Below are 27,034 nucleotides of genomic sequence, written 5' to 3'. Positions count from 1 at the left end.
ATAAGCTTTACAAATGCAATCCTTCATTAAACAAACTCAAAATAAACAAGAAAAAACTATTTCATAAATTAAACAATAAGATCATCTCATACCATGCATATAACAATTCATAATTCAACAAATTTAAAATTATTTTTGGTACAAATAAATAATAAAAAATTAAATTTAAAATATATTTTAAAATTAAGTTTTTTTGTACCGGCCAATACACCATATTCCGATCGATACGGGTGAAATCAACTAGTACGATCGGTACCAACCAAAATTTGCACCGGAACAGAATTTAAAGTTTGTTGTTTCGATTTACTACTAGAACAGAATATTTCGACCGATATGGGAATGATATTGACTACCATGATTGAAACTCTTTTTTTATGGTTAAATCACAATTTAGGGTTTGAACTTGGCAACTCTTCTCATATTGATGCTTGAACTTCTTTTTGTCTAAGTTAGATCCTGAACTAGGCAAATGTTCCCATATTGTGACATGAATTTTTTTTATCCAAGTTAATCCTTAAAAACCCTAAAATTAGGCCCCACTGTGGGAAAAATTATCAAGTTCAAGGTCTAATTTGGACAAAAAAATTCAGGCCCCAATGAGGGGGAAAGTTGCCAAGTTCAAGCCCCAATGTGAAATAGTTGCCAAATTCAAGACTTAACTTGAATTAAAAAATGTTCAAACCCCAATATAGAAAAGTTATCAAGTTCAGCCCCCAAATTGTGATTTAACCCTTTTTATTATTTAATACTTAATTATTTTTAAAATTTTTATAATATAAAAATAAATTAGTTAAAAGTTTTGAAATACTATACATATATTAAAAAATCAACAAAACAATAAAATCTATAGAACTCGATTGGATTTAAGAAAGAACTTGATAGTCAACTCGAATCATATTAGTCATATTTCTGTTAGAATTTTATCCTCCTCTTATAAATCATAAAAAAAATGTCGGAATCGAATGTAATTATCGTATAAAATAGTGTATCGCAGCTTTGAATTTTATACAAAAAAATACGCATTGCTCCACAAAGTTGGAGAGAGAAGGTGGTTTTTTATATATTGAGAAACAGGAATCGGCGCTTCTTTTGAAATTGAGAAGGTGAGAGTGAGTTTCCTCTTCCTAATCTTTATTTTATTTTAATCATATTTGTCTGAATGACTTTGTTTTTCATACTGGGTTTTATTTGAAACACATATAGTTATTGTAATCATATAAAGACACTGAACTGATATCTTCTTCTTTTTTTAATTTTGTCTTTATAACGGTAGAACTTCACGAGGTTGTGTCAGATTTTCTTTTCAAAACCAAATCCAAACCTTTATCCCTATTTATTTTAAAGCTCATGCTTTTTTGTTACTGTTCCAAAGCTTTTCACACTTTCCTTCTTTACTTTTCCTTAGTATTTGAAAGCAATGGGGAAGACTACAAGGTGGCTCAAGTCAGTTTTAGGCATGAAAAAGGAAAAAGAAAAAACCCCCATTCAGCATTCAGTTTTATACGACAAGAATGACAAGAAAAGGTGGAGTTTTGCCAAGTCCGGGAAAGATGTCGACGCAAATTCTCAAACCCCATCGGCCGTTACTGATGCCGCTTGGCTTAGGTCCTACTTTGCCGAAACCGAGAAAGTGCAGAACAAACATGCCGTTGCTGTGGCTGCTGCTACAGCAGCTGCAGCCGATGCAGCTATGGCAGCAGCACAAGCTGCCGTCGCAGTCGTCAGGCTGACCAGCAATGCTAGAGCTTCTTTCTTGGCTGGAGGGAAGGAGAAGTGGGCAGCTGTTAAAATTCAAGCCGCCTTTAGAGGTTACTTGGTAAGTGGTTTTTTTTTTGGGGGGGGGGGGGTTGAATTAGGTATATTTGTTGAACTAGAATTTGAATCTTTCTTGCTTACTACATTAAAGAATTGATGACCTTTTGACTAATGGGTCCATTTGTTAAATCTAATTTGCTTATATTTTTTAGTCACGGAAAGCACTTAGAGCATTGAAAGGACTGGTGAGGTTGCAAGCTCTTGTTAGAGGTTATCTTGTGAGGAAGAGGGCTGCCGCAACTCTCCACAGTATGCAAGCTCTTATCCGAGCCCAATCCACAGTCCGATCTCAACGGATGCGCCGCTCCTTCAATAAGGAGAATCGCTACCATTCGGAAAACCAGCCTCGGAAATCGATTGTACGTAGCATTGTCATAACACTTGAAGTTTTTCTAATGTGTCATTTAGGTGATGTTATTCATTTCATTTTCAGGAAAGATTTGATGAATGGAGGAGTGAAATCAATGCGTATGATGACAACCCGAAAATAGTTGAAATCGACACGTTGAAGACAAGATCAAGGTCTCATCGGTTCAACACCGCGTTATCCGAATGCGGGGATGACTTGCCTTATCAAACAATCTCATCACCTCTTCCACGTCTGGTTCCGCCCCGAACATCGTTACCCCATTACCAAAATCTGAATGATTTCGAATGGTGCTTCAGTGGCGGTGACGAATGTAGGTTTGCTACCGCTCACAATACTCCTCGTTTTGGCAATGCAGGTCGGTCCAATGCTCCTACGACACCGACTCAGAGTGTGTGCGGGGACGGATATTTTAGGCCATATTCCAACTTCCCCAACTATATGACCAACACACAATCGTTTAAGGCGAAATTACGATCTTACAGTGCCCCAAAGCAAAGACCAGAATCAGGAGGTGCAAAGAAGAGGCTTTCGCTCAATGAAATCATGGCTGCTAGAAACAGCATAAGTGGAGTTAGAATGAACAAATCATATTACCAAATTCATCATCAATTTTGAATAGGAAACAAAAAAAGATGTGTTTTTTTTTCCTGCTTTGTTATTACAACTTATTGTTTCTGTATATTCTTTGAAATTATATAAAAAAGTTCAAAATCTTAAAAAATCTTAAAAACTATAAGAATTACCAATTATAGGAATTCCTAAAATTCAATTAAGTGGAAAATGGAGAAAATGCAAAAAAAAAAATTGTGATAATTAAAATATAAATGGGTGTCAAGTTTGATGGTACTATATTTGACATTCAGAAGGGTGCAGAGACAGTGGTGTCATATGAGATGAGACAAATTTTAAAGCTCTTCTCAAAGAAAAGACAAAGTGCCTGCCTGGATAATTAATATCAGCTATTTGTTTAATTTAAATTTTGTAAATAAAAAATATTATGCTGGAAGAATTTTGTCATTTTATTTCAATATTGCTGGAGATGGGAAAAAGTACAAAATAAAACCCCAGTTTTGAATCAACACAATCCATTAAGCTTCAACTTTTTCTTATTTTGAATTGAGTTAATTTTATAAAATTCTGGGGTTGAGTTTAGTGTAAACTCGCCTGCCCCAATCTTTTTTATATTTATTATTTCAATTTAACCTCTAAATAAATTTAAGAGTAAATAATCTAGTTTGTCACCCAATTTTTTTTAGATTTTTTAATATTTTGATCATTTTAAATGAATTTTTATAATCTTATTACTCAACTTTTAGAGTACTTTCGTTTTAATCACCCAAACATTAACTCTTTAACAACAATTAGCTGTATATGTCATATCATGTTTATATTTTCATTTTGGTTATCCAACTTCTAGGTCGTTTTCATTTTGCCCACTCAAATTTTTTTTCTTTTTAAGTATTGATTGGAAAAAAAAATCAAAGATTAAAGTGAAAAGTGGTAGAAACTAAAATACTACACAAAATGGTCAAATTGTACTTTTTATCCCATTTTCAAAAATTCTAAATTTATTTTTAATATAGAAAATTTGAATTTCAAAACATCAAAATAAATTAAATAAATTGTTGAAAATTTTATCCCTTGATAATGTCAACTAATTTGTTACTATGGTATTGAATTAATTAATTTAATCTCCTTCTAAATTTTAAAATTTTATTTTATGTTTCATAATTATCGTTAACAAAATCAACTCAAATAATTAATATTTAATAATTGTCTACAAAACTTAAATTTCTTTTGATTATACAATCTCGAATCTTTCACACTAAGCTAAAAGCAAGGGAAAAATACTTGTAATTATTTTTCTTTACTTTTAGCTTAGCATGGAAAATTCAATATCATATAATCAAAAGAAATTTGTGTTTCAGAGACAATTATTAAAGATGAGTTATTTGAGTTAATTTTACTTTGAAAATATCAAATATAATTTAAAATTTTAGAAGGAGATTAAATTAATTAAATTAATTGATTTCAATATTATAATAACAAATTGACTAACACTATCAAAAGATAAAAATTTCAATAATTTATTTAATTAATTTTGATGTTTTGAAATTTAAAATTTCAATATTGAAAAGAAAAGAAATTTAGAACTTTCGCAAGTAGGTAAACAAGTACACTTTGATAAATTTTTTAAAGAATTATTTTAGTTTCTATTGTTTTTTCACATTATCCTTAATGTTTTTTTTACCCCGATCAATACCTAAAAAAATGATATTTTTGGGGTGACCAAAATGAAAGCGACCTAAAATGATGTGGCATGTATAGTTAACCGCCGTTAGAGATTTAATGCTTGGGTGGCTAAAATTAAAGCATTTTAAAAGTTGGGTGACAAAATTGTAAGACTTTCATTTTGGGTGTTAGAGATTTAACACTTGGGTGACGAAATTGCATAACCAAAATGAAAGTGCCCTAAAAAATGAGTGGCTAACTAGGTAGTTTACCCTTAATTTAATTCTATAACTCTCTATCTCACTGCTACCTATCGAAAAAAAAAACACTCTAATTAGCCATTGCTTCATACATTCTCAACGAATATCTTTAAAGTTTGGATAAATTATACTAGTAGTCACCCAATTATTAGTAAATTTCTTTTTTGGTCACCCAACTATAAAAAGTTACAAATGGTCACTCAACAATTAGTATTCTTTTGGTCACCTGGTTATGAAAATTTACAAAATGGTCACCCAACTATTCGATTTTGTCTTTTTTGGTCACCAGCAAGGTAATGGTGGCATCTTTAAAAAATTAGCATAAAAATAATTTCGACCCTCAACATTTATATATTATGTTAATTTAATCTTGATCTTAAAAAATCAACCTCATGTGAGCTGTAACAGTCCGCCCAACGTAAATCGTATCAATATGTTGTTTGGCGTATAATTGATTAAGCCAAGGTAGAAAAAGTATGAGATTAGTGAATCATCCGTTAAGTGTCTAGGTGGCGTATTGTGTGGATTCGACAATATGCCCTTTTTGTATAACATCTCGTTGGAATTCGCCATGTGGCAAACTCTAGGGTTTGGCAGACTCTTTTGTGAGGCAACCTACCAACCCCAACACTTTGAGTGAACTTGTTAGTTTGTGGAGTGATAGAATTTTTTTCTGTATTTTAATAAGAAAACGACGACTTGGTAGAGCTTAGTTGAAATCTAGTTGGAATTGAACTAGAATACTATTGATGACAACTTGATATGTTTAGGTAGTTGAATGACTTGTTTTATTGTACAAGTAATGTTTTACTACTCACTAAACTGATTAGTTGTACTAGTTATGTTTGGTAGATAATTAGGCAAGCTTGTTCTTGAGTTACAGAGATATAGTGGGATTTTCTGACCCTCCCACTAAGCTTTGTCCCCGCTGTCTGTGCTATATAAGGATGTCGATAACTGACATGTTTCACCTTTGTTTTTCTATGAGTTATTCCCTAAGTCTTTGAAAATTTTTAAGTTATTTTTGGTAGAAAAGACGAGGGAGGTTTCCAGTAGCTAGTAAAATGTCATTGATAAGTACCAGCTTACTGGTAATTCCTAGAAAACCCTTAGGGTGACGTCGAGGGAATTTACGTTTTCGCATTAACGCAAGCATGATTAAATTCTAGTAGGAAAATAGTCTAATGATTATAATTGTTTCTTATTTAACTCTAGAAGCTAGTGAAGATCTGAGCAATCAAGGCAAATAACCAATAGAGTAGATTCTGTTTTGAAGATTTTTGGTGAGTTCCCTTTAAGCTATGAAAATTTTATGATATGTAGGTTGTGTACGATAAGTCGTCTCTTTTGTAGATGGGCCGTTGTGTTATGTCTGGTTGTGAGTGTAATCAACCAGTGTGTATGAATGAGTATGACCATTGTCGATGTAAAGTACCCTCATTGTTGTACAAGCCCAGTGCCAGTCAACTTGTGATATGTAAAAACATGGAAAGAAAATTTGTTTGTGATGTCTCCGATAGGGTAGTTATGTTGCAAACCAGATTGGCAGATCACAGCTTGACCTTGTGGAAGAACACGTGTTCAATTTAACAAGGACATTATGGTGAATACAAATATGAAAATGATAGATATGTGATTCTGATTTTGAAATGTGGGTCTGAAGTTGGCACAATGATGGGTCATAGGTAAACCATTATGATTGTGAGATGTAAGTATAAGTTGGTGGTATGTGTCTGCATGGGTACTATGGGTATTATGTTTAAATTGGTGAAGTGTTGTCGTCAGAGACCGCGACTGATGAATCGACATATTGTGTCTGTAAGAATACATCATATGAAAATGTCTGTATTTCTCATGAGTGTCGTTCTTGTGGATTATCAATGTTCTTGTATTCTTTTTGTTTCTATTTGGAACTCACTAAGTTCAAATGAACTTACTCTGTTACTTTTCTTTCTCAGGCATTTTGTTGAAAAAGAAGATTAGTAGAAGGGGACTACGCCAGAGCTGCATCTGCAAGTGAGCCATTTGTTTATTTTTGTATCATGCATGAAAATTTTTTGTAGGTGGCGTATAAATCTGTTTTGTAATCAACTTTTGTAATTATCTTATTTGTTTATATTGTTTCTGTTTCAAAAGAATTACCCCTTTATTATGATAAAGGACGATTCACTTCTGAGAATGGTTGATTATGATTTTACTAGTTATATGTATATGCCATAGCGGTGCTACGGATGGATAATAGAGTTTTTCTTTATAATCCTTAATGATTTTACTAAAAAATGCATCATGAAATGAAATAATATTAATAGAATTCAACAAAGAAGGGTAATCAACCAAATTATTTTCTAAATATTAAGACTAGTCGAAAATTTTAAACTTGCCAGTAACTCCCAATTCGTTAGACGCTCTATTTAGCTAAGCATTATACGCCACATTTCCTAATGGGCTAAGGGGTGTTACATGAACCCTCATGTCCTATTGCACGATATTATCTTCGGGTGTTTACCACGAAAAATTATCGGGGGGTGATCCAATAAATGTTGATGATGCCCGAGTATTGGGCACGTCAATGAATGGAATAAGGTTAAATGAACATCCAATCTGAAAATCCCAACCCTGTACCTTTTATTGTTCCTCAAAATACAATATGGAGTTGATGGACCAAGCATTTCTAGTCGATATACTTCAATCGCATCGTACTTTAGTTAAGGCTAAATCAAATATATTATGTGATACACTGAATAATTATCGACTAAAAGTGGTGGAACATATTGTGTATATGCAGGTGGATGAGCATACTGATCTTGAAGTGTATGATTTGATCGGAGTGCGCCACGCTTACACGCATGTCGAAGGGTAGTTGTCTCTATCTAAAGGAATAAATACAATTTCTCATGTGTCATATTCCATGCCTGATAATCTTCAAACATACTAAAACCCCCACTTATTGGAATTCGATTCAGAATTCAATGTATACGATTATTGCACATTTTAATCCAATGCATATGTATGAAAGGCTAATTGATGTCCTTATTCCCATATATGTAAAATTTGTAAAGATTATTGAAGTTCTCTGAAAAATCTTAGTAAAAATTGTTGAAACCTAAATTGTTGTTGCATTACCCTGTCTTCGGAGATGCCACTTGACAATATGATAACAAATTATTAGCGCAAAAATGAACAATTGATTAACCGTTTACTCACACACTTACAAATAAAGATATTAACCAATTTAATCAATGCAAAATTACAAGCATATGGTGTCAAGTTCTAATATAGTAGTACAATGAAACAGTTAAGCAAGCATTCTAAGGCTCATCATCTATAGGGATTAATTAGGTACTATGCACTAGCCGTTCACTTTACTAGTAAGTAATTATCAATTTACTAGACTTAAGAATTATTAATGCGATAGAATTCAAGAATGAAAACTAGCTAAATGGTCTAATAGTAATGTTGCCTATTTTCTCTCTTCGTTGTTTTAGTGTAATGTAAATCATGAAAACAACGGTTGAGTAGTCAACTAACTACTAAGAGTATTAGTATGCATGCCTCAATTGAATTGTTTGTTACTCATAAGCAAGAGTTATTACCTAGGTTACAATCTTAGTCTCATTACAACGTATGAGTTATCACCTAGGTTCTCTTCTTGGTCTCTCCTAGTTCATAGATCATCTATTGCTCTCACTATTCGATATGATTACGTTGCTTTTACACAATAAAGTCTTCTCTAGGTCTCGTTTATCTAAATATTTGGTTAGATTTTTCAATTCTAACCTACTAAGTATAGCAACACAATCAAACTGTCACACTTAGTTTTCTTTAAGTCTAGAAAATTTGATATAATTGGGGTTAAATTGAAAGAAACTATAAATTGCTGATTTTTAGTGAAAAGTCAAAAAATTTCAGTGGCTGATTTGGACATAATTAAGTTTCAATTCTGGTTCGGTTGGATGAAAATCAACTGGTTCGTTAGTAGAAGAAAAAATGATTATCAATAGATGGTTTTTATATGGTGGAAGACTAAAACTAAGAAAACGTGCAAGTGTACACAATCGAAACAAGTAATAAAGTGACAAGCAGTCAAGTTATCGTACCCACAAGGATTGTATAAGTAAATATTTATGAAATATAAATTTAAATAAATTGGTTAAAGAAAATATATTGATTTGAAAGAGGTGATCTAAAAACTAAAAAAATATCTAAGCAATCAACTAAGCACGATTTCTAAAAAAGGTTTTAATCAATATGGCGTAAGTGTGTTAGATTAATTTTATTCATTAACTTAGAATTATTAAAACTATGCTCATGTTGTTACGAATAATTTCATGGCAACTTGATCTTTTGTTAACTATTGCACATACATGCTTATTAAATTAATCAATATTTCAAACATATTCCTAGTTGGATTAATTAATCAAATTTCATAAGCAAATACAAGATGAGTGAAGTAAATATATTTCTATCTTGAACAATTTAATCACAACAATCTTACAAATTATAAAAAGCAAGAATATTGTTTAATATGATTGCTAGTTTAGCCCACTTTTACACTTAGTAGAACATGCACCAATTAGATACTTTACCCATTAATTACAATTTCAATTTGATTTGTAATTAATTCATTTGTTACCTTACATTTAAAATGCAAGCATAACATAGGCATGATTTTATCTAATTGAACAAATTATCAAGGCCTATAATAACACAAACATGTTTTTAACACTTTAAGCGGACATAATACAATCAATCTAATGCGAACACAAATGAAGTCATTTTAATTAAAATAGAAGCATCAAAACAATAATTATTCATGTTTATGATCACAAAATAAACCGAAAAGATAAAGAGAAGGGAACTAGAAAATAAATCCCAGTGAATATCTGGAGTCAGACTAGCGTGTTTCTCTTCCTCTCTGATTTTTTTGTCGATCAATGGCCTTCCAGAATGCTTGATTGCTGTTGCTCCAAGAGGTGTGCTATCTCTTTCTCAAGAGGGGAAATCATAAAAGGAAAGGGGAAAGAAAATGAAAGGCAAAAGAAAATGAAAGGCAAAGGAGAGTGAAAAAGAGATGTGGGTGAAGAGATGAGTGAGATATGTGTGAGATGAATGAGTTGATGATAAATGAAGAGGTGATGAGAGGTATTAGAAACACAGAAATTTACACATTTTTACATAGCCTTTTTAATTTAAAATCATACAGTTTCGATAAAATTCTTGTCGAAAAAATAATTAATTTTTACAAAATAATTAAAGTGCACTTAAAATAAAAACATGTTGAATTTTAGTTAATTTTATAATTAATTTTGATGAATTTTGGTTATTTTCGACAGATTTACACAAAGGGCGAAAAATGGCTCGGCAGACACTGCTAGAAGCACAAAACTGAGAAGCAATTTGAAGTATCGAGGCGAACTAAATTTCAGCCTAAGATGGTCCAAAATTATATGTATTAATTCATAACATAATTAATTTTAATTTATATCCAATTTAATTTGGGTTAATAAATTATTATTAATTAATTATGAAAAAATGGTCTAGTTGAACTGAACCAAGTGAACCAAACCGACCAAGAAATGGACAGCCCAAAAACCGTCCCAAGAGCTGACCCAAATCAACTTATTAGCTGATTATTTAAGCTTGCAAAGAGGCCCTTGAAGACTTGTTCAAGTTGCATTCAAACCCCTCCACAATTGGTGGCTTTATAGATTTGCCCCAAGCCTAAATTAGCAAAGTTGAAACTATCAACCTTGCCACATGTGTGGCCGGCCAAGGGATTTTAGCAGCCCTCCTCAGCTATAAAAACCCCCTTAGGCTGATCATTTGAGAAACACACCTCAAGCATTCACATCTTCCCTCTTTTCTCTCCACTTTCTCTCTTTTTTTCCCTTCCAAAATTCTCTTGCTCTCTTGCCGATTTCTCTTCTTGGGAAAGGGGCATTCATCAGCTATTTGGTGCAGCAATTAAGTGTTTATAGTATCCTTGGTCGACGAGGACAATGGAGAAGGAAGAATGGAGCAACTAGTCAAACCACGGAAAAACATCAGATTTGATTCTTGTTCCCTATCTCTTTAATTTTTGTTGTTGTTATGCTAAACATATCTATGAATATTTATGTTGTTGGAATGATTAATTTAATCAATTTAGCTTGAATTTAATTCGTGTTAGGTTGATTGAATTTCGTTTGTTAAAATTATTGAAATTGTGTTTATGTTGTTATAGGCCTCGGTAAGATGTTTGATTAAGTAAAATCATGACTAAGTTATTCTTGCATTACAATTGTTAGGTAACTAATGAATTAATTATTTAAACGGATTAAAATTGTAATTAATGGACACATGATTTAATCGGTGCATGTTTAATCATCTAAGGTAGTGAGGGTTAGATTAGCAAATGATTTGTGATACATTTGCCTTGCATAACTTGCAAGATTATTGTGATTAAACTGTTTCAAGGTAAGGATACTTTGGTACCTCACATAGTCTTTTATGTACTTATTAAATCGAGTTAATTGTTTGAATTGACATAGGGATATGTACAAGAGATTGTTTCGAATTAATAAGTATGTATGTGCAATAACATATTTGCCTATTAAGATTTGTTTAATCGGTTGAATTGACATAGGGATATAGTCAAGAGATAAATGGATTTTGGTAGGAGAGTATGTTCATAAGTTAGCAAATTACCGAGTTGCCGTGAACTTATTCATAACAATATAAACATGAGTTTAATAATTCTAAGTTAAGAAATGTAATTAATCTAACACAATTATGTCATCTTGATTAAAATCGTATTTTGAAATCGTGCATTTGATATTTATTTATTTAGTTCACTTAGTTTAAAATCTTAATTTTTAATCGCCCTTTTCAAACAAAATATTTTTCTTCACCAAAGTGTTTTAAATAGCATTCATAAATAATTCTTTTCACAGTCCCTGTGGGTATGATAACTCGACATTTATTTGTCACTTTATTACTTGTTGAGATTGTGTACACTTGTACATTTTCGTCGTTCCAGGTATTTATAGTGAGAGATGACAACACTCATTATCTAAGAATAATCTCAAATCCCCCTTCTCATGGTCGGTCATGCTAGGTGGAAGGAGAGGTTAAATTAGTTTTGCTATTTTTAGCTTGTGGCTAGAAAACAAATGCACAAAAAGATGAGGGGTTAGGCCATGATTTGAAAAGAGGTTTGAGGGTTCTTTTGCAATTATTCTAATCAACTTAATAAGCTGATTTGGGCAGCAATTGGGTTGGCATTGGGCTGCTCTTCCCTTAGTGGATTAGTCCTCTTTAATTTAGCAACACTAGACCCCTTTCTCTACACCAGGTTAGGAATAAATTTGACCCAATTTTTATTGGATCAATTTACAATTTTTATGGGTCCAAGAGGGCTTAATTGGGGAATCCATGACTAAGAAATGATCAACCTTCCTCATGTGCCAATTTCTTGGAAAAATGCTTCAGCGATCCAATATTTTCTAGTTGATTGCCAAGCTGATTTTTCACTATTTATGCAAAAATATCGAAAATTGACCAAATTATGAAAAATTATTATAAAATAACTAAAATTCAAAAGGTTTCATTAATTAAATTAAAACTAATTATTTATAATAAAACTATAAAATTCGACATAAATTACTTAGAAACTACATGAATTAGTGCTCAATCGGTGCTGAAGAAGTCTATATATTTTAGTGTTTCCAAATACCATGCGTGAAGGGCTATAAATAGCTGAGGAGTGGGCACTCAGAGGGAATTCTTCTCATTTTTTATTCATTTTCTTCTTTTTTTCATCTTCTTCTCGGGTTGCTCTGAAGAAGCGATAGTTATCGAAAGCTCTGCATGGAGTGTTGAACATGAGATTTGAGGCAGAAAAGTAGAGATTCCAGTAATCTGGTAAGGTTCTTAGTCCTTTGATATACATAGGATTTAAAAAATCAAGTTAAAGATTTTCAGAAACCATTTTAAGGGTTCTACATATTTCTGGAAAATTGAGTTTTAAGCAATATTGAGTTTAACTTATGATTTTAGCTATAATGCTTAACTGCCAAGAGAATGGAAGCTTTGACATTTAGAAAAGCTAAGCATAGGGGGAAAAGAAACATCAGGTGAGTTTCTATACTCCATTCTATGATGTTGTATATTGGCATAAAACTGTGTTGAGTCCAAGATGAGTTCTAAGATGATGTATGATCTCTGTTGTTTGAAAATTTTATGTATGCATGAGGTTGAGTAGGTAATTGAGTATCCACAAGTGTGTCGGTATACATAGAATGATTATAATAATAGATATATAAGTTTGGCGTGCTCCATGTCTGTGCCTGTATCCTTATGAATTGTGTAGTACAGATGGAAAGGTATTGACGGGGTAGATGAAGTTAGGATTGGGTGAATGATTTGGGAAATTGAGTTTCCGTTTATCACAATTCGATGTTACTGGGTGAAAATCGTGATATGCGATGCTCTGGGCCTTGTGGAAGGGACACTATGGTGTTTGAACATCAATGTTAGAAATGGCGAAATGGAGGAATGGGTGAATGGATAGGGAAATGGAATTTCTATCAAATTTTGCAATCTGGTGTTGCTAGGTGCAAACTGTGATTTGCGAAACTTTGGGCCTTGCAGAGGGGACACTATGGTGTTCAAGGATCAAGGTTAAATATGAAACATAATGATATCGACTGACTTACTAGATCAACATTGTGATGACGGTTATTAGGTTTCATAGAGCAACACCACGACGGCAGTCAATAAGCTCTATGGGGAGACACCGCAACAACGGTAAAGTTCTTTGGGGTGACACCTTAAGAAGGTTTAAGGTGTAAGACCATGGCTCGACTATGGTAACCAATGGAGTCTGTTAGGACATAAAACATGGAGAATGCTGTGTAAGACCATAGCTCAGTTATGGCAAGTGAGATAGTCTGATGGGACATTAAAAGCGAAATAGTCTGCCGGGACATTAAAAGTGAGATAATCCATCAGGACATTAAAAGTGGGATAGTCCATCAAGAAATTAAAAACGAGATAGTCTGTCTAGAAATTTAAAGTGAGATAGCTTATCGAGACATTAAAAATGGGTAGACCATCGGGACACTAAAAGCAGGGTAGTTTTTCAGGATGATAATCGTAAAAAGTCACGCAAACGAGGGAAATAAGGTGAGACGAAAAATAAAAGTGTTGGCAAGTAATAACTAGCTAGCACGTTTGAGGAATCCGTCGAAAAAGGCAAATTAATAGAAATGGGAAAGGTCTGCCAAAATGGTAGGAAAAAAGTTTGTAGGGCATAGGGTGTTAACCCAGCTATAACCAATTATGTAAATAATTTTTCGATAATGCCTAACATATAAACAAATGGAGGATTTTATCTGTGGATCACGGGTAAGGAATAGCCATTAAAAACCGCCATTAAGAACCGCCATTAGAACCACCAGAAGGTGTGTTAATGGAATTACGTATGTTAGAGGTTCAATCATAAGTACCTCGAATGAACTACTTGGTAAAAAAGGGCTAGTTAGAACCCATTGATAGGAACATGTACCAAGAAGGTTAATTCAAGTGACAAATATGCCTGTTAAAACTATTCTTCTTTGAGGGAAAACCTAGTACAAGAGTGTCCGCTATAGAGTTAGTTTCATAAGGAACCATTGTATAAGGAAGAATGTGAACTCAAACGATTAATAGTCTGCTAGGAACAATAAGCTAAAATGGTCTAATACAAACACAATTGATGCGTCTTAAAAGCAAGGTATCGCAATTAGGGCTGTTTACAAGGGAGTAACCCAAACAACATTTCAACCCAAGTGTAGGGTAGAAGTGGAAATGATGAAATAATGTTAAGTCCACCAGTGTGGCATGGGCCTTTCAAGTAGGCCTTATGAGTAGAATGTCAGTTTATCCGCCAAAGCTATGGTGTGTTTACGAGCCAGGATAAAACTAAGGGAACAAAATATGATATGGGCAAGGAAAAGTGAGAATTCGCAAGGATGATAAATTATCTAGAATCTATCAGAATTGGTTTAATAGTCATAAGTTGACTAGGTAACCATCACTTAGCGATCAAACAACCATTAAAGAAAGGCAGAAGTCGAGCATGAGTCTGACACTCCAAAATCATCTAAACGAAACATGAAGTAGTGTGTTCGGTTTTTTTTATTTAAAACCCTTACAAGATAACTTTATTTTTGAGGAATACAGTAAAGAAACTCACTAGGTTCATTCGAACTTACAAGGGTTTTGACTTGTTTTTACAGGATTCGCAGGATAAGAAACTCGAGAAGGGACTAGGCCAAATCGTGTTAGATCAAGGATCATCGCGAGCAAGATGCCATGCGCAAAGGAATGGAGTACTTCCAAAGGCTTCGCCTCGGGGAGTGACATTTTGTGATTAAGTGGTTTGTTAGAATTTAATCTTTTAAGATAGTCAAATAAAGTTTGGTTTAAGATTCCTGTTGTAGAAATATTTGTAATAAAGTAATAAAGCCAGTTAGCAAAATTTTCTGACTAAAGTATTAGAGCAAGCTGGTCTAATTGTGACATTCCATCCCTGGACTTGGCGATTGGTTTGGGTAAGGGCGTTACACAAACAATCAATTTAATCATCAACATGCATTTTAATAACTCTTAGCACTAATCTCCCAATCAACCAATAGAAATTTAGTTCAACATGGCATTCAACAAGCAAACAACCTTTTCAAATGTAGAAATTAACTAAGCAAATTTAACACAAGTTTAGAAATGCTTAGCTATATGTTGAAGCTCAATTCCAGAAATGGATAATGCAACGATGTCCATGCTACATCATCTTCAACCAAAAAGAGAAAAGTGTACACTAAAAATGTAAAGTGTTCAATGAAAAATATGAAAAATCTCATTAACTTCTCTGAAAATTAACTAAAGCTAATCTAATTCCCTTTTTAGTTCTCTCTAATTCTGATAGAAGGTGTGATTTTATATTAATGAGCTAAAAAACTCTTTTGCCCTCACTAAAAATTAGCTTTCTAAAGGTTGGAAATGCCTTTGAGTAATCGTCAATCAAAAATAAATATTAAGCGATGTACCTCCAATATCGCGACATCACGACATATAGAAGGAGTTCTCCCAAACTTGGTTCAAAGTGTCAAAGTCGCAACCTTAAGGTCCTTATGTCACGACTTAGTGAACCTATGTTGTGGCTTCAGCTTTTCCATGTTGCGACCTCACTCATGTTGGAATCTAGTGCCTTTAGTGTAGTATTTTCCTCTAAGTATACTTGTATTTTTCGAACAAATTGGTTTAATAAAATATCCATTGATTACATTAATAGTATTTGTATATTGTCCTCAATGTTTTTGCACATAAAGCAAAATGAAAGCAAATATTGACTAACTAGTTATCTAATGTTTAACTAATATTAAGCGGTATTATGTGGTCAAGTTGTAATACGAAAAGACAACTTGTATTAGTAGATAAACCTAAACATGTCCCTAGTCTAATTGAAAATGAGAAAACTGATTGAAAGATTGATATGTCATCTATCAAGTCCAATTATAGAGATGTTTTGTCTTGACCATCGGTGCAAATGGTTCCTAGAAGATGGAGACATAGATGTGACTGACTGGACTGATAGTATATCATACATGAGCCAAGTAGAATAGATCTTAGATCCATTTATAGATTTATTCACTTGTGATATTCATAGTCTGACATACCTTAATCCTGAGTGGATGATGAACTATGTATGCGTGATTTGTATACTTTGATGTAAACAAATGTTTGAGTTAAAATATATAATGAATCAAAAGCTGGTGCATTGGGTATACTACTCTACAATATGTTGTATCATTTACAATAGTGGAATTCATAGCCCAACTAATCGGTAAATGATATCCTCTAATCGGCATTACATGATAGATGAAAAGTAAACATGGACACGGTCGTTTATCTTTGTGATAAATGACTTGATTATTATTTGATAGTAATTAAGTTTTTATAAAGATGTAATGATTACCGTGAGATAAAATAAGATTATATTGGGAGAACGAATTTATCCAAAAGAGATTAAGGATATCATATAAAAGTAACACATTTATGGCAATACCATTGGATGAACACTTATAAAGTAGCTTTCAGAATGATATGTAATTAGGGAGAGCTCAGTCACGATACTATAGTAAAATAATTTCATGAATAAAAAGTTTATAAATTAATGGGCAAAAATATATTTAGTCATTATGAATTTGTTGAATAAAGAAATTTCTTAATTTATAATTAAGGAAATTAAAATTTTATATAAAAAAATGTCTATAGTCCTTCAAATTCCAACTTCTTTATGCCTTGCCAACTCAAATCCAGCACTTAACATTACCAAAAACCTCCAGTTCCATTTTTTATTCTTTCTTGTAAGCTACGGCATCAATAACAAGACCATTTCAAAACCAAAAATGTAACTTCTGTGTTGAATCCAATTATTTAAAAAAAAAACCAGATTGATTTGTAGTTAACTATTCCTAATAGACATTTAAATTTTGATATATACATATTGTTTTTAAAGTTATTGTAGTGACAACTATACTTTGAAGAATTAAAAAAACTTAGGGTCTGTTTGATAGGGGAAAATATTTTTCGGAATTGGTTTTCCCCATTTTCCAGTGTTTGATTGGAGGAAAATATTTTCCTTTTGGAAAATCAACTCCAAAACACGGGAAATTGCCTTACAATTTTGGGAAATTGTCTTACCGATTCAATCTCCGTAAGACATTTTCCTAAAGCTCTCAGGCATTCTTCTCCCTTCATCCATTCTTCTCCCTTCATCCAGTAAGCATCCTTCATCCATTCTTCTCCCTTCATTCATTCCTTCAAATTTTCGTTCTTGAAAGCATCATTTTGGTTCAGAACTGGAAACCGCTGCTGGTACGTTGCAATTCTATTTTTCGACGGTTACTTCGTTTATTTTTCATTTCTTTTTGGCTTTTATGCTCCGTTTATTTTTCATTTCTTTTTGGCTGCTACTGTCGCTGCCATTTCTACTTTCAAATGATGGGTAAGCTTCCTTCTTTTATTATTCGTTCGATTGTTAATGCTGGAAGCCATCTTTCTAATTTCCACTATTTTTCTTCTTCTTCTAACACCATTGCTACCCACATCGACTGCCTAAGTAAGAAACCCATGTCCATGCCTGTTAAAGGAAAGGGAAAAATAGACCACTGCTTCGATAATGTTGATCATGCTTTGAGTTTGTTCAATAAGATGATTGAAAAGTACCCAAAGCCTTCAATTGTGGAATTCACTAAATTATTTGCAGCCATTGTTAGAATGAAACAATATGCCATTGTTGTTTCTATGTGTAGCCAGATGGAATTATTAGGCGTTTCCCATGATGTTTATTTTGTGAGCATCTCGATTAATTACTTTTGTCAATTAGGTCGAATTGATTTTGGGTTTTTTGTTTTGGGGAAAATGCTGAAGTTAGGTGTTGAGCCTGATGTTGTAATTTTTTCAACTTTGATTAATAGGCTTTGTAATCAAAGTAATATTTCTGTGGCCGTTTGTGTGTTCGATATATTGTTCGATATAATGTTTTCTGGAAAAAGGATTGATCTTTATGGTTGTATTATCTCTAGTAATCTTTTGTAAATATAATGTTTCCATCTTTGTTGTTGATTTATATTACGCCTCTTTATACATAATGTTACGTGTAGAGAATGAGTATATATGTTGTATCCTATTGAATGGGAATATATAATTGAACCTATTTTACTTTTCTTTTTCCAGTTGGTTGTGGAAAGAATGTTGGCTTCGAAGGAATAAAAAGGGTAGAAGCTGGCAGAGATGAATTTGAAAAACGAGTTTGGGAGTGGAAAGAGAAGTATGTCTTCCTTAAATTATTTGCATACTTGGTTTTTCTGCTGTTCTTTGCTAATTTTGAATCTGTTATTTTGTACATATCATCTATTGTGTTTTATTTGCTTGGGGGGTTCTCCACAACTTCAATAAATTCTACTTCTTCTCCTTCCAAATACTGATACTTATGGAGTTTTATTGCTTTAACCCGTTGCTTAATTTCTGGTGTTTATTGTTCATATTTGACCATACTTCCAAGTTTTCTGGCAATCTTTTTTCTTTGTGGGTTATATAGTAGTTTTAGTTTTATCTATTTATTTAATTATTATGGTTCATTTATTTTATGATAGGTTTCGACCCCGCATTCTTATTGATGTTAGCAAGATTGACATGACCACCATTGTCATCCGGGATTCAAGATTTCAATGCCTATCATGATTGCTCATCGCTATGCGTAAAATGGCTCACTACGAAGGTATGGTATTACGCTTTTTTAGTACCATTGTTATGAGATTGTTTGAGCAACTAATGTTCACATATCGATTGAACACAGTAGTCTTTGGTTCTTTGAGTATGCTTAGACTTGCATGATGATTTACATTGCAACTCTGGATATTTCCTGAAACAAAACAAATTTGTATACGAATGATTTCCAGATGCGAATGAGTGAATAAAATGTAAAATTTAACTTTCGTATGCAGACATAGCATCAATTCTTACTTATGATGTTCATGGACTATGCCATAGAAGTCAAACAAATCAGCTTAAATTCCATTGCTTACTATCATGTTTCACTTTGCTAACTGATATTTAGCATGTTTATTTTCTCATTTGATCATAATATTCTATCTTTCTGATGTATATGGTATTGCTCAATATACAGATTCCTCACTTGAGACCTGTGGAATACAAGAGGTCTAGGTTACCTAGGAATAGGAGGACTGGGAACCGTGCCTATGGTGGTTTTGAAGAAGGTTTTGAAGATTCAGAAAACAAAGGAAAAGGTTTCATCAAAGAACCAGTTCAACTGATAAAAGATTCATTATGACAGGAAGTAACAACGTTGTTTCTGATTTTTTTTTCTTCTAGTTCTACGCATTTTCAGACATCTCTTGTACAAGTAAACTTCATAAATAAACTTCATAAATAGAGAAAGAATCAAGACACCGCATGTTGTATCAAGATATTGATACTTTTATGTGGTGTAATATTATGCACTTGGACAATGTTGTTACTATGTGGTGAACTACTAATTATGTATTTGAATAATATTATTTCTAGTACTCATTGTGGTTTTGAAGCAATTTATAATTATTCAATACTTGTTTTTAACACAATTATAAATAATTTATTTGATATTAGTTTTTTCAATTTATAACCATTAATATTGTAGCTTAATAATTGAGTATTATTATAAATAAATCATTGCAATATATGTAAAAACAATTTAAAATATAAAAATTTATTAATATATATTAATATATGTAAAAACAACTTTTCCGGAAAATATTTTCAGGAAATCTGTCAAACAGCAGAAAATATTTTACATAGATTCAATCAAACACCAGAAAATATTTTCCAGTAAATCATTTTACAGAAAAGTAAAACATTTTCCAGAAATCATTTTACGAAAAACATTTTACTGGCAATCAAACAGACCCTTAATTAAATCTTTTTCAATTTTTTACATTCAATTGAGTTTTTAAACTGACAAATTTAATTAATGAAATCCTCGACCAACATTGACCATTAGAAACTAATAATAACAATAACATGGCCTAAAAATAAAAAATTATTTTGAAAAACAGAATATGAACGTGGATATATCATTTTCCAAGTCCATTTAAATTTGGACATCTATATGTCCAGATTCATTCTGGATTTATTAAAGAAATTAAAACTTTTAAACTCATTAGAAATTATAAATAAAACATTAAATTTACGAGGATAATCTTTTCAAACAAAATTTTCATTTAGTTGAATTTAAAAGCATTCAAATTTTTTTCACTTAATTATTTCAACATATTTTAAATTTAAAAGCATTTAGTTCAATTTCCATTTTCTTATATTTCAATTGAAAATGTTGTGTTTTAATTTTGAATATATTTATATGAAAAATTAATTGATTTAAAATACCAATGAGAATGTTTGTTAGGTAATCCCTCTTGTAAATGTGTTTTTGAAGAAAGAAATAAATAACCCAACGTAATAACTCCTTTCGTTTCTCTAGTTTTAATTAACTCATTAATGTCCCATTTATATGCAATTTATGATTTTCTATATTTTATAATTACTTCATAAATTTTATCATTTTAATTAATTCATATTTTTAATAATGTTTTCTCATAATTTCATAATGAATCTGGACATACAAGGTGTCTAGACTCAAATGAATATGGACAACCATATATTTTGGTTCATTCTAGAATTATTTTTAATTTTTTTTTTATTTTTACCGATGCGGTGCCTGTTAACGTCCATGTTAGTGTTGCTATTAGTTTCTAATGGTCAATGTTGGTCAAATGATCTCATTGGTTAAAATTATCAATTCAAAGATTCAATTAAGTGCAAAAGACTGAGAAGAACTTAATTGATTTTTTTTAATACTTTGAAGGCTTTTATAGTATTAAGCATTTCTTAACTTTAATTTTATATATTTTGAGTTTCATTAAAAGCTCAATTATTATTATTCAATTTAAATGTTTTTGACACATTAAAAATCATATAAAATAAGTAAAAATTAGCAAAATAGTAAAACCCAGCTTCAATTTGACTAATGAATCTAGAAATTTAGCGATGTTTAAAGAATATAAACGCCACTAAATCCACTCCTTTGCAGTAAAAACTGCTACATGTCTAACTTATAGTGTTTCAACCAAGAAAACGCTGCTAAACTAAACAAATTGCGTTATTATATTGAGAAAAAAAAAGGAATAATGATAAACTTAGTCCTCAATGTTTACATTTTTATCAATTTGATCCTTATTTTTTTGAGCTAAATTTGGTCATAATTTTTAAAAAAGAATTGAATTTGACGATCAACCTTTCAAAAAGAGTCAAGTTGCTATTTCTTTAACGGAAATACCAAGTAAAATATTAAATTTTTAAACATGACTATTTGCATGGTAATTCACGAGTACTTCATACTATTTTTAAATTTTTATGAACTTTTTTATAATTATTATTTTTGAATATTTTTTTATTTTTTTAAATTAATTGTTGATGTGACATATAATAGAATTGTGTCGTGTTAACATGAAGAACGCATGAACTGCCATGTGGGTCGTCACAACAAAATCGTTAAAAAAATTAAAATTTTAGTTAGCATTTCTATTAAAAATCAATTTAACTTTTTTTTATTAAGATTAATGGCTAAATCTAGTTAAAAATAATAAAAATAAAATTAGCAAAAAAAATTTAAATTTATAATTAACCCTTGAAAGAAATTAGTGGCATTTGTAGCCTTTCTTGCGAAACAGCACCCTGAAACTTTTTCTTATTTTTCAATATTTTTGGCTAGTTTTAGCTGTGTTAAAAGTATTTGAATTTAAATTAGTATAAAAAGAACATAATTTTAGAATTCAAAATAGTTTATATTAAGACTTATCATTTGAATGAGTTTAAAGTTTAATAAACCCATAATTATACTAAAAATCATATATATTATTTAATAATTCATCCGTCCAGACTATATATTAAAATAAGACATAATGATAAATTTAGTTTTTGATGTTTATATCTTTTGCCAATTTGACGCTTACTTTTTTTAGTTAAATTTAGTCACTAATCTTTCAAAAAGTAGTGAAATCGTTTTTTAACGAAAATGCTAATTAACACATTAAATTTTTTAATGATGTTGGCATGGTAATTTACATAGCATACATGTGTGCTTCATCTTGACATGGTACTATTTATCTTGTATCTTATGTAAACAAATAATTTAATAATTATATAACATTAAAAATAATAATAAAATAACTCAAAAAAAATAAAAATTTATAAGAATTCAAAAAAGTAACATGAAATATACGTGGATTGCCATGTAGACTGCTATGCTTAAAAATTTAACATTTTAGTCAATATTTCCGTTAAAAAAATAACAATTCGACTTTTTTTGAAAGGTTGATGGTCAAATTCGACTCTTTTTAAAAAGTTGAGGGCCAAATTTAACTCAAAAAAAAAATTAAAAGCCAAATTGACAAAAGATATAAACATTAAGGGCCAAATTTATCATTATGCCTTAAAATAAAATGAAACACTTCATTTGTAATAAATTAGCTTTTAATGTCATATCCCATGTGATTTTACTTGTTTAATATTTAATTAATTTTTAATATTGTTCTTTTAATTGTAGTAATCAATGTAAAATAATATGTTTTATTTAAATTATTGATTATAATTAAAATATATTAACTTATCAATTCAAATATTATAATAGAAAATTTTCAAATAATAATTAAAGCATTTTTAACATATTCAACATACAATATATTTTTACTTTATATAATCAATGCAAAGTAACATTATTCAAAATAATAACTAATTAACTCTAATATTAATTAAGTGATAATTAATATTCTTAGAATTCTATCCAATAACTCTATTTTATATCAATAAAGTTATCACAACTTTTATTTTAATCAAAATTTTTAAACTAATAATGGTAAATTATAATTATAATTATCACAATTTTTCCTTATATTTTATGCTTAGAGTTTTATTCAAATAATAACTCTATTTTAAAATTAGCACAAACTTTTTAATTAATAATTTTAATTTAAATTCTAATTATTTTTAAATGTAAATTTAGTAATATGATGAATAATAAATAGTATTATGTTCAGTTCAAAAGTTTTTCCAAACTTGTGTTGTTAATATATATATTATAGATTAGTGCATTTATTGAGTAATATTTAATGTGAAATCTTATTATAGTGGGATCCTTTTAAATCTACAAGTGTAGTTAGAAGATAAAATTAGGAGACTATAGTTATTTGATCAAACAAGTTGAAAATTTAAAAATTGTGTTGGTGTCCTCAAAACCTATTAAATCGATTCTGCATACGTTTTTGAAATAAAATTCTCTTTTTCTTTAATGTTGAAACTAGTTAAAGTGGTTAAAAGGTAAATTCACGTTTCTTAATGCAAATCCTATGTGACATGATTAATGGTAGATTGATGTTTTTGTTTCTCTTTTTTTATTTTAACTATTCTTGAGACCATACAATTTGGGGAGAAAAACAACAGGCTCCTGCTGTAGGCGGTGAATGACAAGCTCCATCAACACAACAAATGTTTCAATCTCAGCATTAACGGACATTATGACATGTTGACAATTGACTCTGTCACAACTCAAGCACGACATATTTGAAGTGATTGGAAGCAATTAATACAATAAAGAAATTAGCCTCAAATGATCCAAAGCAATAGGTAAAAATCGGCAAAAGAATCGAGCATCCACCAAACTAGAGATGATGGCGACAAAACCATTTCTAAAATCACATGCAAAAGCAAGACTGAAAGACATGCTACAAGAGCAAAATGAAAAATAAACTAAAAAACATATAAAATTTAAGACAACATAGGTTTTAACTGACTCGTGAAATTATTTATTATTTTGAAATATTCATAAAACATAAACGGATTAAGAAGCCACAAAGAGCCATCCACTTTCTAAGAGAAATTGTTAGTGGGCGATGAAGTTTCAACGATAACAGACATTATTATCTATCTATCACAACATGTGAAGATAGGAAATATACTTTAACTTGAAATTGAAAAGAGTGAGTGAAGGAAGAAAGGAAAGAAAAATAAAATAGATGTTAGTAAGTTGAATTTATGTAAATTTGATGGAAGCACCTCATAATGAATAGGTTGAAGGTGAAGTCGATAGTTTAGTATTATTTCATTTTATGTTTGAGAAAGACGTTGGCTATGGGTATGGGTATTAAATATTAAAAAAGCTTAATTAACAAGTATGTCTCTTCTGATTCAAGCACTGAGGAGAAAAGAGCTCGTAAAACGAGTAGGAACATGTAGCTACAATGTGTTTGGTTTAAAGGCTAATGCTTTCGTCACCTTGATCTCTTTTCAATAAAAAAAAAACGTTGGGGTTTGAGAAAGGGTGTTGGGCTTCTCATTACTATAATTTAATCTTTTGGATTTGAAAATTCGAATTTACATTTAGCATAAATTAGATTAGGTGACCCCACTAATCATGTGATTTCCACTATTTCTTTATCTTATTATCATTTTGGCATTTTGCTAAGATCAACACTTGCCTTTTTATTCTTTCAAATTTTGATTTCACTTCATTACCATCTTATTTTCTTATTGTTCAAGCTTTAATTTATATTTAGTGTACTAGTAATAAATTTTTTTAATTCGATATTGTTGTCAGAGCATGTGAACGTGAGTTCAAGCGAGTTGAAGTTCGCTTCTCCTCCTATTTAATAGTGGAAAAGAGTTATGAATAATTTTAGATTTTGTATAAAAAATAATATTAAATTATCTTATTTAAAGTAATTAATATAGTCAATTACAAAAATAATTTTTGAATAAGTTTCACTAATATAATCCTCAATAAATAAACAACAAAAAATATCGTATTATGCATATAACAATCCACATTTCAACAAATAAATATTAAATAATATTATATTTTAAAATTCATTTTTTAGGGACTAGAAAAATCGACCAATTAAACTAGTACTGACTGAAATTTACCTTAAATAAAACCCTAAGATTGTTCTAATTTACTACCGAATCATAGGCATAAGGTTCCATTGTGATAAAAGTAATAAAATTTTTAATGAAAGTGTGATTTGCTTACCATTTAATATTAACAATGCACCAATCAAAAATCCTTCCAATAAGAGGTTAACTTTACGCTAAATAATCTCCATTTCATACAAAACTTAAATTCTATTTCTGAGAAGAAATTTATAATGACGATTGTGTAACGTAATGCAACTGGTAAGCAAACAGGCCTATTAGCTCAGCTGGTTAGAGCGTCGTGCTAATAACGCGAAGGTCGCAGGTTCGAGACCTGCATGGGCCATATTTTCATTGGTTTTTTGTTTCATTTCGGCTCAATGGTGGGTTTCTTAACAATCCCTATTATTAGAATATATATGTATTTATTGTTTTATTTTTAATTGTATATAAGTAATGAAGTAGGTCAAAGACATATAATATTTTAATAATTGAACAACTTATGGATCCATGCTTTCTAATCTTTAAATTTTTTATTAATTTTTTCTATCTTATAAGTGAATTAAAATACTAATGTTATTTTGACTTCTAAAATTATATCATTTATATTTTGCATGTTAACATTTTTGCTTTGATATGTTGTTTTAATTCATATTATTAATAAAATAATTATAATTATTTTTTTATCTGTTTAAACATTATATTAATAATCTATCACATTGGGAGTGGGTGATACTTAGCAGATCTGAGATTTTCTTTATTTCTTTGTGATTCTACCTTTTTTTTTTTTGTTTTAAGGCTTAGGGCCAGACTGTATGCCTAGGACCGAACACTTGTTTTTTTGGTTTGTTTTTTTTTTCTTTTAAAGGCTTAGGGCCAGACTGCATGCCTAGGTATTTAATTTGTTGACTTATTTGACTAGAACTTTCTTCATGTGATGTTTACATAAGGCACTACACCAAAACAGGCTTTTAGCGGCATCTTTTGTGGTGTTTGGACAACAAACGCCGCTACAAATCGAGAATTAGAGGCGCTTAGCATAAAACGCCGTTAAAGATCTAGCATTAGCGGCGCTCATTGTAAAACGCCGCAAAAAGTCGGACATGTAGTGGCGTTTTCTAAAAAAACGTTGTAAAAGAACATCATTAGTGGCGTTTGTAAACAAAAACGCCGTTAAAATGCTGACAAAACGCATCGTCTAATCTTCAGGAATAACTGCAGTAGCGGCGGACTACAAAAACTCCATTATAGAGCACAATTAGCGGCGTTTATTTGTAAGCGCCGCAGAAAATGTTAAACAAAACGCAGCGTAGGAGCTTGAGGTATATTAGAATTAGTGGCGCTTATGCAAAAACACCGCTAAAGCACAGTATTAGCGGCGCAATATAAAAAGCACCGCAAAATATCTTAACCAAAATGCTGCGTTTTGGTCTTAAGGTATATCAGAATTAGTGGCGCTTACGAAAAATGCCGCTAAAGCACAGTATTAGCGGCGCTATAAAAAAAGCGCCGAAAAATATCTTAACAAAAAATGCAGCGTTTTTGTCTTGAGGTATACCGGAATTAGTGGCGTTTATGAAAAACGCCGCTAAAGCACAGTATTAGCGGTGCTAAATAAAAAGCGCCGCAAAATATCTTAACCAAAACACAGCGTTTGGTCTTCAGGCATATTATAATTAGTGGCGCTTATGAAACTCGCCGCTAAATCACAGTATTAGCGGCGTAATATAAAAAGCACCGCAAAATATCTTAATCGAAACGCAACATTTGGTCTTCAGCTATAGAGCCAATAGCGGCGGTTTTTACAAAACGCCGC

The 27,034-nt window shown here is 31.1% G+C and overlaps 1 protein-coding gene and 1 non-coding gene across 3 annotated transcripts; both read left to right on the top strand.

Annotated features, from left to right (window-relative positions):
* Nucleotides 1–983: 983 nt before the first annotated feature.
* On the top strand, nt 984–2,867 carry LOC105788016 (protein IQ-domain 26). Of its 2 annotated transcripts, XM_012614682.2 has the most exons (4): nt 984–1,103; nt 1,406–1,816; nt 1,968–2,174; nt 2,249–2,867. In XM_012614682.2, the coding sequence occupies exons 2-4, from the start codon at nt 1,418–1,420 to the stop codon at nt 2,798–2,800; spliced, it is 1,158 nt and encodes a 385-aa protein (XP_012470136.1). In that variant the 5' UTR covers nt 984–1,103; nt 1,406–1,417; the 3' UTR covers nt 2,801–2,867. The 2 variants fall into 2 exon arrangements, with proteins under 2 accessions (XP_012470136.1, XP_052481761.1); XM_052625801.1 differs by lacking the exon at nt 984–1,103 and having other exon boundaries at nt 1,116–1,816.
* A 22,623-nt stretch (nt 2,868–25,490) lies between these two features.
* Nucleotides 25,491–25,564, top strand: TRNAI-AAU (transfer RNA isoleucine (anticodon AAU)). The gene has a single exon. It is a non-coding gene; the product is annotated as a tRNA-Ile (tRNA).
* Nucleotides 25,565–27,034: the final 1,470 nt, after the last annotated feature.

The sequence above is a fragment of the Gossypium raimondii genome, chromosome 2, assembly GCF_025698545.1.
Source record: "Gossypium raimondii isolate GPD5lz chromosome 2, ASM2569854v1, whole genome shotgun sequence".
Taxonomy (NCBI): Eukaryota; Viridiplantae; Streptophyta; class Magnoliopsida; order Malvales; family Malvaceae; genus Gossypium; species Gossypium raimondii.
The sequence above is the reverse complement of the archived record's forward strand: the minus strand, read 5'-3'. Positions and strand labels throughout refer to the sequence as shown.